Source organism: Panthera uncia, chromosome A2 (assembly GCF_023721935.1).
Source record: "Panthera uncia isolate 11264 chromosome A2, Puncia_PCG_1.0, whole genome shotgun sequence".
Taxonomy (NCBI): Eukaryota; Metazoa; Chordata; class Mammalia; order Carnivora; family Felidae; genus Panthera; species Panthera uncia.
This window is the reverse complement of record NC_064816.1, coordinates 73197999-73212369: the sequence shown is the minus strand read 5'-3', so window position 1 is coordinate 73212369 and position 14371 is coordinate 73197999. Positions and strand designations below refer to the sequence as shown.

General features: G+C 40.1%; 1 protein-coding gene across 1 annotated transcript in view; it reads right to left on the bottom strand.

Annotated features, from left to right (window-relative positions):
• Positions 1-14371, bottom strand: part of NRCAM (neuronal cell adhesion molecule) — a 282710-nt gene that overhangs the window by 8958 nt on the left and 259381 nt on the right. The window contains exons 26-27 of the mRNA XM_049641330.1: positions 4421-4552; positions 3521-3599 (exon numbers count right to left, since the gene is read on the bottom strand). Of these exons, the coding sequence (XP_049497287.1) occupies positions 3521-3599; positions 4421-4552 (211 nt within the window). The remainder of the gene's footprint in view (positions 1-3520; positions 3600-4420; positions 4553-14371) is intronic.

Sequence of the window (14371 nt, the reverse complement as noted above, 5' to 3'; positions counted from 1 at the left end):
CTGCCGTTAGATTGACCTTCGTGACCCAAACACTCCCTCTAAAAGTCCGTCACAATTTATACTGTTCACATACCAGTTTACGTTTGTGAGCAGAATACATTGGAAGCAGATAGCAAATCACACACGACACACCTTTGTATCACTCAAGCCTTAGGAGCACGGGTTAGCATGCCTGCAACAGGATCGTGTTTACTCGAATGGCAAGATCCCTGTGCAGACAGCCTCCATTTATGCTATGAGTTCAAGTACCATGGCCATATGGTTTATGACCTAGGGTCATTCTGGTTTTTTAAAGGAATGGATCTAAATAATTAAAAAAAAAATACTTACACGGTTGGTTGCATTGTTTCTTTGATTTTTCTATATGCTAGTAAGGGTGCAGATCCTACTGTCTGTATAATTAAAGAAACAAACAAAGCAAGCTGCAGGCTTCCACCAGAGGGTAACTGCTTGGGGGTGGGAGTTGGAGTTAGGGCACAAGGTTACAGCTTATGGGAAAAAAAAAATCAAATTTGGCCATTGAAGTTCCATCCCTGTTTGCACTATGAAAAACCCTCTGGCTGAGAGCCCACCATGTCGAAACTGTTTCAGCCTCACACTGGAGAATGAGCAAATCATAAATGGAATTCATTTACATTTGGTAATAGCCCTAATTTTGTCTGCGTCGGTGTGTGATCAGCATATTAATTTGTTTTCAGAACGAAAAAGAATAAGAATCAATAAATAATACAAAGCTCAAAACTTCCAGAAGGTGCAAAACAGAGGAGGGACCCTGGTGATTTAGGAAGGAGAATGACACTTAAATGTATTATTTAAAAAAAAAAAAGGCATCTGTTGGAATAAATAGTTGGAACTGTTTTCATTAATTGTAACATCCAAAAAACTAAACGACTTTTTTTTTTTTTTAAGTAGAAAAGAATCCAAAGGGAAAAAATTCTGAGGTAGTGTCAAGAAGTCACAGGATAAAGCCGTACCTGTAGCAAAGGGCAGTTGGGTATTTGGGAAAGTGATTTCACTTGTGGGCTTGTCCTTAAGGACTTTCAGTCTTGGTAAAAAAGAAAATGACTAAATTGTGTTTTCAGTTGAGACACCCCTCAGAACCTTCCCTTGGCATCTCCCACATCAGCGTAATTATATGTGTGACAAATGTTTTTGTCTTCACACACGAACCAACAGATTTGTGCTCAATAGGCCCAAAGAAAAGTCTTTCTCTTCTGAGAAACTCAAGGCATACGTTAAAGACAGTCATGTGAAAACGCTTCACAAACATATCACATGTGCATCAACACCATGACAAAGAAATATGATAAATGTAAATGTAAAATAAAATGAATGTAAACACAGTGATAATGAGGCCAGTCACCAAATACTTGCCATGTACCGCTCTGGAACCTCAAATCATATTAAAAGTTGTGAGTAGACATCTCGTGGAGGAGGTTAGAAATCATGGAACTAGCAGCCTTCGGTGATCATCTAATATTTGAACAACTGTATCATTTTACAGATGAAAGACATTGAGACCCAGACAAGTTAAGTGCCATACCTAAAGGAATCAAAGGTAATGGCTGAGTGGACCGTGAAACTAACAATTTCTTGATTCCAAGCTGGTTCTCAGTCAACCTCGATTTCAATCACGTCTTATTGGAGTAAGCAGCATGGTTGCCCTGAGAAAGTCACATGACATCAGACCGTGTAACCACGAGCTGACATTTGAGACCCACGAGGTGAGCAGTACATCGCTGGATTCACTTAAGTGTGATAATGTATGACAGGAATCCATCACCACGTGACGAATGCATGAGGTGCAAGGGTTTATTTCCAATTCATGCAAATGCGGAGTTGTTTCAGGCTACCATAAAGATTTCGCTTCATCACAATAAGTAAGGAGTGGTGTGCTTAACTTGTGTAGAAATCTAGCCACAACAACCTTATCTAAGAAGAAGTTCCCTAGTAATCATCACCTCACCTGCTGTACAGGAAAAACATGTAGTAGAGTGAATGAAATCAGCCGGGATTGCAACTCATCCAGGATCAGACGTGGCTTTCCTAGGCTATGGCCATCTGCCGGCTGCCCTACCGTGTAGTGTGGAGTGGGCAGAGATGGCCCGTGAGGTTTCCACAGACTGAGTCCCAGGGTCAACTGGTGACACCAAGACAACCCTCATTAGACATCTTTCTGTATCGTGAGATACAGACATTCTGAGAAGCTTTACGAATCATAATCATTTCTGTTGAAGAGAAGATCAGAGTGTATGAAGGCTTAGGTGCCGAGACACAAAGGCTAAACTTGTGTCTGCATGGAAACTGGTACGAAACCAAATTTGTCCAAAAGACATGGTTTTTCTCAATCAGTTATCCTATTTTCGTATGCTTGGCATTATTCAGCCCCTCGGGATATTGACATGGAAATGCCAAAAATGAGCTCTAGAGATGGGTGGAAATTAGCACAATTTTCTATAAATGTCACCTGGCAATCATAATAGTGAAATATTTTGTTACCTAAAAGCCTTTTCTTCTGCCAAAAAAGGCTCAGTTTGGACTCAGTGCATATTTTAAAAAATATATAATTTATATATTTTTATATTTATTATTTTATATTTATATTAATTTATTATATTTTATGATATATAAATATGTTTATATAATATATATATTTTATAATCAAGAGCATTACAGAAGGAAAAAGCAAGGTGTAAAAAAGCATTTTATAAATAGAAGTGTTCTTTTGGGCCACCCAAATCCCAATTTTTTAAATGAATAAATACATAGTTTCTGTTTTTAAACATTATTTTAAACTTAAAATAATCAATTAGCTCTTTTATCTCTTTTTTAAAAAGACAAGTAACTCTTAGGCAAGAATATCTTTAAAGAGTTTCTCTTCCTGTCTCTCTTTTTTCATTACTTAGCACATAGGCTATGTTAAAAATGAAGCCAAGCCAAGAATGTGTTATCAGAGTTGTGTGAGTTAACACACAGGCTAGAGGGCTATGATATTCTTAATAATTTACAGCTTCTAAAACAACCTTATCATCCTTTTATGATTAATGGCCAGGGTATACAGATATTTATTTTGGAAAACAAGCATCAAATCCAGGAGTAGAAAGAGTGACACCAATTTTATAAATGCACTACTTAGAAAATGACAGGTGTCATATCCTGTGGAATGCAGGTCTTGTAGGGTCTTTATTGTTGTTTTAACTCTTATCCTAACACACCAGCTTTTCCTGGTTTGAGCAGTACAGCAGCAACGCCTCTGGGAAAATATGGCAGAGTGGAAGACACTCCATTGCCAAACCTATGACCAAAATGGAAATTTATCTCTTGATGCAAAGTGGGAATATTTTCATCGTGAGGGATGCGTAAACATTTAGACATGGAAGTGTTTCTAAACTAATATTTGAGGAAAATATGAAAGGCCACAGAACCTGTTCCTGGCCGAATCCTGTCGGATGAGGTCTGTATGAGCAGACAGTCTGTGCAGGGAAGGGAAGGTGAAGGGAGTCTGTGAAGCAGTGCTTACCTGTATTCTCCAAAAGTGCCATCGTCTTCCTTCATAGGCTGGATTTCAGGATCAGCGTGAGCATCTTCTTTTTCCTTAACTAAAACATTTCAAAGCGATAATATTATCTCTTGATTCTGCGTTTCCCTATTGAAAATTTTAAAGAGTGCACTCTCTGAGATGTGTGGTGGTGGAAAATGATTCTACACACAGTGGGATGTTATACAGCCAGATGTGTTATGTGGCCACGCATATACTTTGCTGTTTTCGTCTCTCTGAGACAACCTAATAGAACGAACATTTGTTAACCTATAAAGTTGACTTCCTGTATGCATCTTACTGATGAAGGAATAAGCTTTAAGTTTCTGTGATTTCTCCCCTATTGGACTAATCTATTTATTTACAATAGTCAAGGTTACAAGTCATTTTAGCAAATCTTATTCTTTTGCAGGTGTTTTGTTTTCTTGTCACTGACGGGGAAATGGCCAGGTAAATAGAAATTCATCGGAACCACTAAACTGAACAAAACATTTACGGGAGAGGAAAAGCAATGTTACACGTCATGATATCAAGACTCAGTTCATGCATTCCTTCCTCCAGAAGACTTCCATGAACCTTCCCCTTCAGCCTGTTGGTTGTAGGTGTGACTTTAGCACCTATGACTTTTGTGTAGCCTACGGAAGCAGAATCACTAATATCTTCGGAGAACAGCTTAATTTATTCCACCAAACACCTTCTGATCCTTGACTATGTTTAGGCTCCCATTTAAAAAAAAAAGGGATCAAAAATTGGACAGAACATCCAAATTTATGGCTCTGGGAAAATATACTTATTACTACCTACATAGTTACTCTCATCATTTCATTTTAGTTTAGGATAATGATGCAGCACTATAAGGCAATTTTACTCTTTCTCTCTTACCTGGATATTTACCACCCTTGTTTCTTCTGATGAAGCAAACGATCAGCAAAATTAAGATGAGAAGAGCGACGGCACACATCAGACCAATGAACCAGCCCTGAGTCGCAATATCCACCTGTCGGCTTGCCATTGCTGGAAAACAAATCAGTGGTGTCGGGGGGAATGGGTTAAGGGGGAGATGAGAACGGGTGTAGTCTCTTGAAGCAAAAAACTACCATAGTATACGAGCTTTTATACATTTGACTGTGGCCCCACATTGCAATCTGCCAGTTATGATAAAGCAGGAGTTATATAAAAACTTTGAAAAATCTTCATGAATTAAAAAAATTCAAATAGCAAAATCTGAATGCTAATCCCATCAAATGCTAACGAATCCTGCTAAACATTGTGTTCACAGTTATTTTAACTATATATTCTCAATAGAAACATAGTCCCAAGCCAGTTTTTAATAGTACCGTCTATAGATAAATTGTACATTAAGTACAACGATAAGCATGGAAGACCGAGTTTTAAACAGAACAGAATGTATACATCTAATGGAGTATTTTTTCTTCAAAGGAACCACTTTTGGAGGTTAAAATATCATTGCAGTGATATTGCCATTTTCCAAAATGTTTTATAAATCTTCTTTTAAAATGGAAAACTTTAACACACAAGAAACCTGTCTACATAAGATAACCAGCCTTATTATTTTATAGAACATCTCAATTTGCACCTAAGACATTCCTTAGATTTGTTATTTATCTCATTTACAAGAGTTGGTTCTAAAAGATTTTTGGAAATTTCTGAAAAACTCTGATTTACCCTCAAAGGATCAATATTCAATATTCATTATTGTTTAGAATCCGTTTAAAAGCCTTTGAGAGGCATCTTGATCGGGGAAATCATTACTGGAATAAATGACCAGCTTAAAGAGAAAATACTCATTCACATGTATACATACTCTTTGTCTTCATCTATTCTGTTTGAGTCAATAAATGTGAAGCCCCTTATTCAACTAGTCACAGTATGCAAATATCCTAAGAAAAACACAGAATAATTAGCATTTCTGGTATTATTCAAAAGTGTCAATCAAATGGGACAAAGTGCAGCATCAATGGCCATTCAGACATGCCCGTGAGGATTTGTTTAAATAAATTGGTACGAAACTTTTTTTAAAGGCCTTTATTATTATTTTTTTTGACCATAATCAAAGTAAAAGGTTTTCTTCTTTTGATTCATAAGCATGCCTATACCATGCTTTCGATCTGATTGAGTTTATTTGAGTGCACTTAACGTGGTTGGGTTGGGCATACGTGATCTCTGGATGCAGAAACAAACATGGCTACACATATCCCAGGGTCAGCTCTCTGTTGCCAAAATAGCACCTCATTGCCTTATTTTTCTCCACACCAAGTAGAGGGAGAAAAATGAAATGCCTAAAGATCAAGTATGAAGAATGTGAAGAACGTGTGTATGTGTATTTAAGAAATACAATGAAAAGTGGAAATACGTGATCTGGAATATAAATCAAACGCCAGTAGCCTTTCGCAACCTCCTTTTGTGCCTCATTGGCTAGAGGGGTTTTGAGTTGTATCATAACTAGATATAACCAAGGCAGGAGTATAGGCAGTGCCCTCCCTCCATACACACACCAGAATCATGATGACGAAGATGAAGAGGAAGGCAGTGATAACGACAGCTAACATTGTGAAACTCTTACTATCGGCTAGGCATTGTGTTGAGGGCAACACCTTCTTTAATCCTTCGAGGTGGGCATAGGGAATAAACTCATACTAGCCAGTATGCTCTACTGCTCTAGTGCATTCCAGAAAACACGTCCAGACATCAACTCTGCAGAAGTCTTTCCAAAAACCAAAATGCTATAGAGACTTTCCCTGAGACAGGTAAAAAGATTTTGAAAGTCTATCGTGACATGCTCCTTGGCAATACATTTCTTTCAGTTTGCACCTGGTCTTTGATGGTGTGCTTTTTCTCCAAAACGGAACCCCAAGCCAACTGGTGTAAGTCTATTGAGCATCTGATTGAAGTTAAAGAGTCCTTGTTTTTAGTATGCTCAGTCACTTCCAGCCTTGTTGTAAATAGTATCTGCTTTTACATTTTCCATCCAATTAAATACAACCAATAAGGGCAACATGCAACGAGATACTCAAGTGCCAGCACAGACATGGTCTTAGAAAGGTGGTGATTGCTGAAGCCGAACTTCCTGCTGGCAGGTGGCTATTGTGTAACTACGCAAAAAGTGGAAATGTTTCTTTGACAGTCGATGAGGGAACAGCCAAATTGATTTTGAATTTTTACCTCTATGTTCCAAAAAGAAAAGAATCACATATTTCACAATCCCACTCTTTAAGATCAGGCAGACACAGCAGGAGCATGCGTGCGTATGCTCACCTAAACACACACTGGTGCACCAGAAGTTGACTTAAACAAAAATGATGTAAGTGAAAAGAACTTCTACTGACTTCCCACCCACATAAGAAGGGATCTAAAGCCCAGAGTGGCTACGAGAGGCTTCAACTCTTCCTAGAACACTCTAAGATCATCTTAACTGCAGATACACGTACAAACCCAAGTCATGGCCACCACTGTGCTTCACACACACACACACACACACACACACACACACACACACACTGAAGCCTGTGGGGCCTTTTCTTCTTGAATCCGAGTTTCAGTGGGCAGGTATTTGTAGGATTAAATAGGAGAATGAAAAAGGATTTTCACTTTATTTAAATCTTTACAATAAAATTATGGTCACGCTTGAGCAACCCATAAAGCAATACATTAAATAAAAAGACAAATATAAAGGATATGAAAAAAGAAAATAAGCCAGAGGAATAAAATTTGCTGGTTCCTACAAGTCAGTTTTTTTTTTTTAATTTACATCCAAATTAGTTAGCATATATACAAGTCAGTTTTAATAAGTGTTCTGCTAGCACATTGCTTGATGTCTCCCGGATAACCTGTGCTCTGTGGGAGTAGGTCTCTGAGGCAACGCTCAGAATAATAATGTGCAGGAGGCAGAACTAATAAATAGCTATTTATGAAGAATCCATTAAGCACAAAAATGTCCTCTTGAATTAAAATAGAAATGTATAGGAAGAGCAAATCGGGGGGCGTCTGGGTGGCGTAGTCAGTCTGGGTGGCTGAGCGTCTGACTTGGGCTCAGGTCATGATCTCATGGTTTGTCAGCTGGAGACCCACACAGGGCTCTGTGCTGACAGCTCAGAGCCTGCTTCAGATCCTCTGTCCCCCTTCTCTCTCTGTCCCTCCTTGGCTCGTGCTCTCTCTCTTTCAAAAATAAATAAACATTAAAAACAAAAAAGAGCAGAACATTTCCTTGGCCAAAGACAGTTGACCAAAAAAAACCTGTTGAGCCCGGTAAAAGCAAATCTGCGTTACATCCTTTGTGATATCCGAGAAGACAGGCGCTGATGGGAGACAGAGACGACGAGGAGGCGGGGTCCTCACAGGACTGGGGGCAAAGAACCACAGCACCCACACACCTCGTATGGTCTCATCTGATTTGTTTTTCAGTTTGTGCCAGGGGAAAAAATTAAGAAATATACCTTAAGAATTCAGACTATAAAAGGCAGAGATGGTGTCATGGTAAGGAGATTCACAAAAGAGGGGCGCCTGGGTGGCTCAGTTGGTTCAGCTTTGAACTCTTGATTTCAGCTCAGGTCATGACCTCATGGTTTGTGAGATCGAGCCTCACATCAGGCTCTGTGCTGACAGCGAGAACCCGCTTGGACTTCTCTCTCTCTGCTCCTCTCCTGTTCACTTGCTCTCTCTCTGTCTCTCAAAATAAATAAATGAACTTTAAAAAAAAAAGATTCATGAACGAAGCAGAGAGGAAAGCTGAATCTAGGTTCCTGAAGTTATTTAGCACAAGTCAGAGAGAAAAGCAGCTCATTAAGGCAGGGTTTAAACATTAGCCAGAATGCTACGCCTCCATGCCGAGCACTGACACTCACATGTCAGAACTCAGCATGGAGGGGAGGAGGAGCACGAGCGGTAGAAGGTGCGCTTTCACACTGGACTCAGTCTGGCAGCCCTACTGGACAGAGCTGGGAAAGTGGGAGGACACGGGAGTTGGATGAACGGTATTTGCTCCTAGAGGGAATATGTTAACTAAGGTCACCAGGGCTTAATCACGACTTACTCTTTATCATAGCTACACCCGTGGCCTTCTCCTATCTCTCCACTGCTGGCACACAACAATGGCCCACCCGTTATGACGGTTCACCTTGAACTACCCGCCAGCTGCAGCTGGAATTGTACGTATAGCAACACTGGAGAAAAAAAAAAAATTGTTTTCTCAAGGGTTTGCCTTCTGTCCTATACAAGGACAAAAAAAAAGCGCCACAATCTGATGTCACAGGTGGCATCTCGTTCTAGCTAGCCGCAAGCTGGGAGTACATCGGCGTCTTCAGGGGTCCGGAATAGCTGGACAGACGTGGCAAGTGCCAAACAAAGTGGTCATTTCCGCCTGTCTCCCTTGGGGCGTGGGCCTCTGTGACCCTGGACGTGGGTGGAGTGAGAGCCTCTCCTCCAGCACTGGAAGGCTGAGCCTCGAACCCCAGTTCTTCCACGTCCCAGCCGGGTGACACTCCAGTGACCTGACGTGTAAGTGGGTACTCACCCCGCCCACCTCACAGGACTGTGGTGAAGAAGTGAATGAGAAAAGCCATGAGAACCAGTCGCCCGGTGTAGATCCGAGGTGACTAAACGCTAGGCTGTTACTATTATCATGTATTATGTATTATGTATTCTAGCCATAAACGAACAAAACGTCTCCTTGAGCTTTCGGTATTTTGAAGCTAAAAGCCATCGATAACAAAAAAACACCCATAATAATAACTGTGAATGGATAGTCCTCTTTTCAGTTTCATGCACCACTTTCCTAGAGCTCTTTACACAAGGTCTTTACAAAAATGCAAGGAACAGAATAGCAGAAGCATGGCTTTCTCTTTCTTTAAATGTTATGATCTTTGCTCATAAATAATTTAAAGTGTAGTTTAATAAGCTGCCGAATATTACCTTTGATTTCTTTTTTTAAAGCCACTCGTGATTATAGATCTTATAAATGATACATGACTTAAAAAAAACCTTTTTTAATGTTCATTCATTTTTGAGAAAGAGAGAGAGAGAGACACAGAGCGTGAGTGGGGGAGGGGCAGAGAGAGGGGGAGACACAGGATCCCAAGCAGGCTCCAGGCTCTGAGCTGTCAGCACAAAGCCCGACGCGGGGCTCGAACTCAGGAACGGTGAGATCACGACCTGAGTCCAAGTCAGACGCTTAACTGACTGAGCCACCCAGGCGCCCCATGACTTTAAAAATCATAACGCTCGTGTAACAAAAGACATGCACAAAATGCATTTTGCCTATGGGTTCTACAGCAAAGGCAGCATTTCCTCAAGAACGCACCAAGCGACTGAGCGTAAATACTACGGATGATTAATCACTAAGCGAGCGTGTGCCACACAGCCCTTCTTTAAGCAAGCAGGGATTGTTTTTCATCTTATGCATTAATATGAATATTCTTGCATCGCACATGAACATTTTCTTTATTTTAGAAACTTCAATCGTTTCTGGTGTATCAGGATACCATTCCAATAACGAAAATTATGCAGTCAAATTTGGTGTGGTAACAATGAAACGCACGATTTGAACAATTTCTTATTCTATTCAAGTGCGATCATCTTCACATCAGTTGCCTAGTCAGACTGCAGGATTCTGCTGGATTCCAGTCCCCCTTGACATAAAAAATTGTGACTCCATCAGCGAGTTATTTTAGCTTGAAAAGCATTTCAAAAATTCTGTCCTAATTCCAAGGGAAAATTTACATGTGTAAAGATGTCAAAAATTGAATTACCTAAATAAAGTAGGTGAAGAGTCATTTTTCCCTCTGTTTTTGTAAGGGTTTTTGTCTATACTGTGACTAGAAGGTGATCTGCTCAATTCTGTCATTCATTAGATATAAAGAGCCAAAGATCATTAAAAACCCAAACTCCCAACCCAATTGTGCCCCACACAAAGACATGCACGGCCCTATGCATAACACAACCCCACTGGCCCCCTGTTTCCAAGTGGAACGCCCTGTGGCATCACACTTGAGTATGAGCCACAGTGAGCATGGCACACGCCTCACCCGGGCTGGTCTCAAACACATCCTCTCGACTCACAAAACCAGAGACCCCTCAGTACCAACTCAAACTGGATATGTTCCTGGCATTAGACCCTTTACCCCAAAGAAGCTCTGAGAACCATTTACAATTTCTTCCTTCCTTCATTCCTCTTTGCCTATGGGACGTTTGCAAAAACAACTAATTTAAATATCTTAAAGAACTGGAAATCACTCAATGCTTCAAGAAAGGAAAATTCTTTATATGCTAAAACCAAAAACCGAGGATGCTTAGGTTTATCATTTTAGGGTATTATAAATCTAGTCATGTCAAATAAATCAATTAAAATGAAAGACCACATGAAAATACCCTCAAAGAAAACTTGAGCAGATATCCAGACTACATAATTGTATATATTTCCACTGTAAGTTTTATTTTTTAATGTTTATTTATTCTTTGAGAGAGAGAGAGAGAGAGAGAGAGAGAGAGCCCAAGCAAGGGAGCGGCAGAGACAGAGAGGGAGACACAGAATCCGAAGCAGGCTCCAGGCTCTGAGCTGTGAGCACTGAGCCCGACGGGGGCTCGAACTCACAGATTGCGAGATCATGACCTGAGCTGAAGCCAGACGCTCAACCGACTGAGCCAGCCAGGTGCCCCCATTCCCACTATAATTAAATCTTTTTCTTTATCTGCACTTTGCCTTATGAAACTACTGAGTTTCTCTAACGATGTTTATAAAAAGAATTGTTATACCTTAACAAGTTTAAGTGAACTATGGAAAGAATTGTGTTTTAAGGCTCACAAGATGAATCTCTTGGTGAACTTAAATGCCTTCAAATTTATCTAAGTTATCAATTCAAACCTCTCACCTTCAAAACCATTCCTAAAGAAATAGTTATTTCTAAACATATTTACTTGCATGATAAAGGCCTAAACAGAAAGCTGGACAACATTCCACTTGTTGTCACAAATGCTCACTGGCCACCCAATTTATCACGTACACAGCACGATGCACCGGGGTGGGGGCATGGGTTTTCATCACCTGCTAAAAATTAAAGTGGCCCCGTCTCCTGGTGGGCGTGACCAAGATGTAAGTAGAGCACCTGATTTGGGAATACATTAAATAGTGAAACATAATGGGTGCTCCCTCCAAATGTAAATGTTCTGCAATTTCTGATAAAATTCTGTCGCGCAGTAGGGCAAAATGACTACTTTTAAGTCAGTTTGACTTCTGCTTCGTTAAGGTCCAATTTGAAAAAACTTTTCTTCTTTTCTACTTGTACTTACAGGTATAACTTTCGCTATATTACTCTTGTTTACATGTTGTGGGTATAGAACAGTTTTAAGCGCCATGGTATGAAAACAACATATGCAATGGAATGTATCATGTCCCTTGGTTTTTACCGACATGAACAAAAGAGACTCCTAGCTACGTATAAAATATGTAGTTTGGTGATTCAGTTCACTACAATTTTTTTAGATAATTATGATTTATTTAATTGGATCAAGTTATCTTTCAGAACGATCCACAGGAAATCCTTAAAATTTCCTTAATCTCTTAAAATAAGCTGCTCAAATTCACAACTGGGTAATGAAATTGTTTCTCACTGCCAGCTACATCATATTCAACATAAAAGTTTACATGCTTGGGGTGACTGGGTGGCTCAGTTGGTTAAGCGTCCGACTTTGGCTCAGGTCATGATCTCACGGTTCATGAGTTCGAGCCCTGCGTCAGGCTCTGTGCTGACAGCTCAGAGCCTGAAGCCTGCTTTGGATGCTGTGTCTCCCTCTGTCTCTGAGAGATTTTCCTCTTAAAGGAATATAGAATGATAGGAATATGATCCATCACCAGACACAGTAAATACGAACATGGATGTAAAACATCAGTGACAAAGATCCCAGGCAAAACATTAATTTCTTAAAAAAAATTTGGAATCACGGAACTGATGAATTTAGCCTTGGTGTATTTATTGAAGGTGTCAAGGCAGAACCACAGTGAGATACTTGCAACAGAAGAGCATTTAGCTTGTTCTTAAAAAAATTTTTTTTTAATGTTTATTTATTTTTGAGAGAGAGAGAGACAGACAGAGTGTGAGCAGGGGAAGAGCAGAGAGAGAAGGAGACACAGAATCCAAAGCAGGCTCCAGGCTCTGAGCTGTCTGCACAGAGCCTGACGCAGGGCTCGAACTCATGAACCGTGAGATCATGACCTGAGCCTAAGTTGGACGCTTAACCGACCGAGCCACCCAGGCGCCCCCACTTAGCTGATCTTCAGAGAAGATATTGTACTTTTAGTGCAGAAATTCCAATGCTCCTTGCTTTTACTCTCCACTCATCAACTTCCTTGACATGCCAGCCAAAGGAGTAGGAGTGTCATATCTTTTTTTTTAATTGTTAGTCTCACCTGCCAGATTTTCAGCATATCAAAGGCAAGACCCATCTTACTAACCTACACAGTGCCTTCAAAAAGGCTGGTGCCTTTTATGCGCCAGACAGACATCAGCTGTTGAACTGATTGAACCTTTTATATCATCCTTCTGTTGTTGTTGTTCAGGCCAAACGATAAACCTGATTTTTGTTTATTCTTTAGCTTGTTGCTTGACTTCACTGGTTGTGGTGGGACCAACTCTGGTGTAATTATTCAGGGGGAGTCTGACCACAGAGAGGACTGGTCACCAGCTCTCCGGTGCCCAACGCTGTTCAGTCCTAACTGACTGACCACAGTCGGCTGCTAATTATATCAAGAATCACGTTCGGTTCCTGACCTGCCAGTTAGTCTCTCCCTATTCCCGTACCCCAACTAGTTCCCTCACAAAAGTGTTCTGATGACTGGTCCTGAGGGTGAGAAAGTAAAAGGCTATGGATAAAGTCGTGTCCATCCATCAGCAACACTGAGACCAGAACTCAAATCCATTATCTGTGTGTTTTTGGCTCATTTCTATAGATGCCTTCACAGATCTATTTCCTAGAATCCCAGGTCCCAGAACTACTTAAAAGGGACACAGAAGTTGTCCCTTTAAAAGGACACAGAAATTGAACAGACACAGCGAACCAATAATAACTCTTATACAGACACTGAAGGCTTCACCCAAATAAGGACACAGAGCCACATAAAGGACTCCTAAAGATCTCAAGAGTGTGTCCATGTTCAAATTAAGGGTTGTTGAGGGAAAGGGTCACTATGGCATTAGCAGAGCTAACTGTATTATCCCGGACTCTACTTCTCGGTTTAAGTAATCCTTTTGTAATTATATATTTGTAGGCTTGGGTTTCATTAACATCTCTTAAAATCTGTAAGGAAATTAAAAAAAAAAAAAGTAAACCCAGAGGCATCTCTTTTCCCCTTTAATCAGAGGTGAACTAAAAGCAGTAGAGGCTGATGTGTCCAACTGTGGAGGACGTCATGCATGTTTTTTCTCAGCGGTTCCTCTCTTACTGTTTTTCATCTGTTTTTAAGGTAAAAACTAAAACACACATAAAAATATTAAAATTTAGAAGGATCATAGAGAACCTTCATTTCTCTCCTCGCAGGGACTATCTAACCTGCAGGGAGAAGGAACAGAAAGAGAATAGAATTCATGCTTCGATTGAAAAAAAATATTTTTAAGGAAGGGGAGCCCAGGATAAAAATTATTCTTGAACAGTTGAAAGTCTTATGGCAAATGCCATCCCTTTAGGCAAGCAATGTTTACTTACTAGCGCACTATTAAAAGAAACAAGGCAGAAAATCATGTTAGGTGCGGGTTTTAAAAAAATATTTAAGCACTATTTCTCTTTTTATCTGAGGTACATCAGATTTCAACATTAGGGGCATCATGA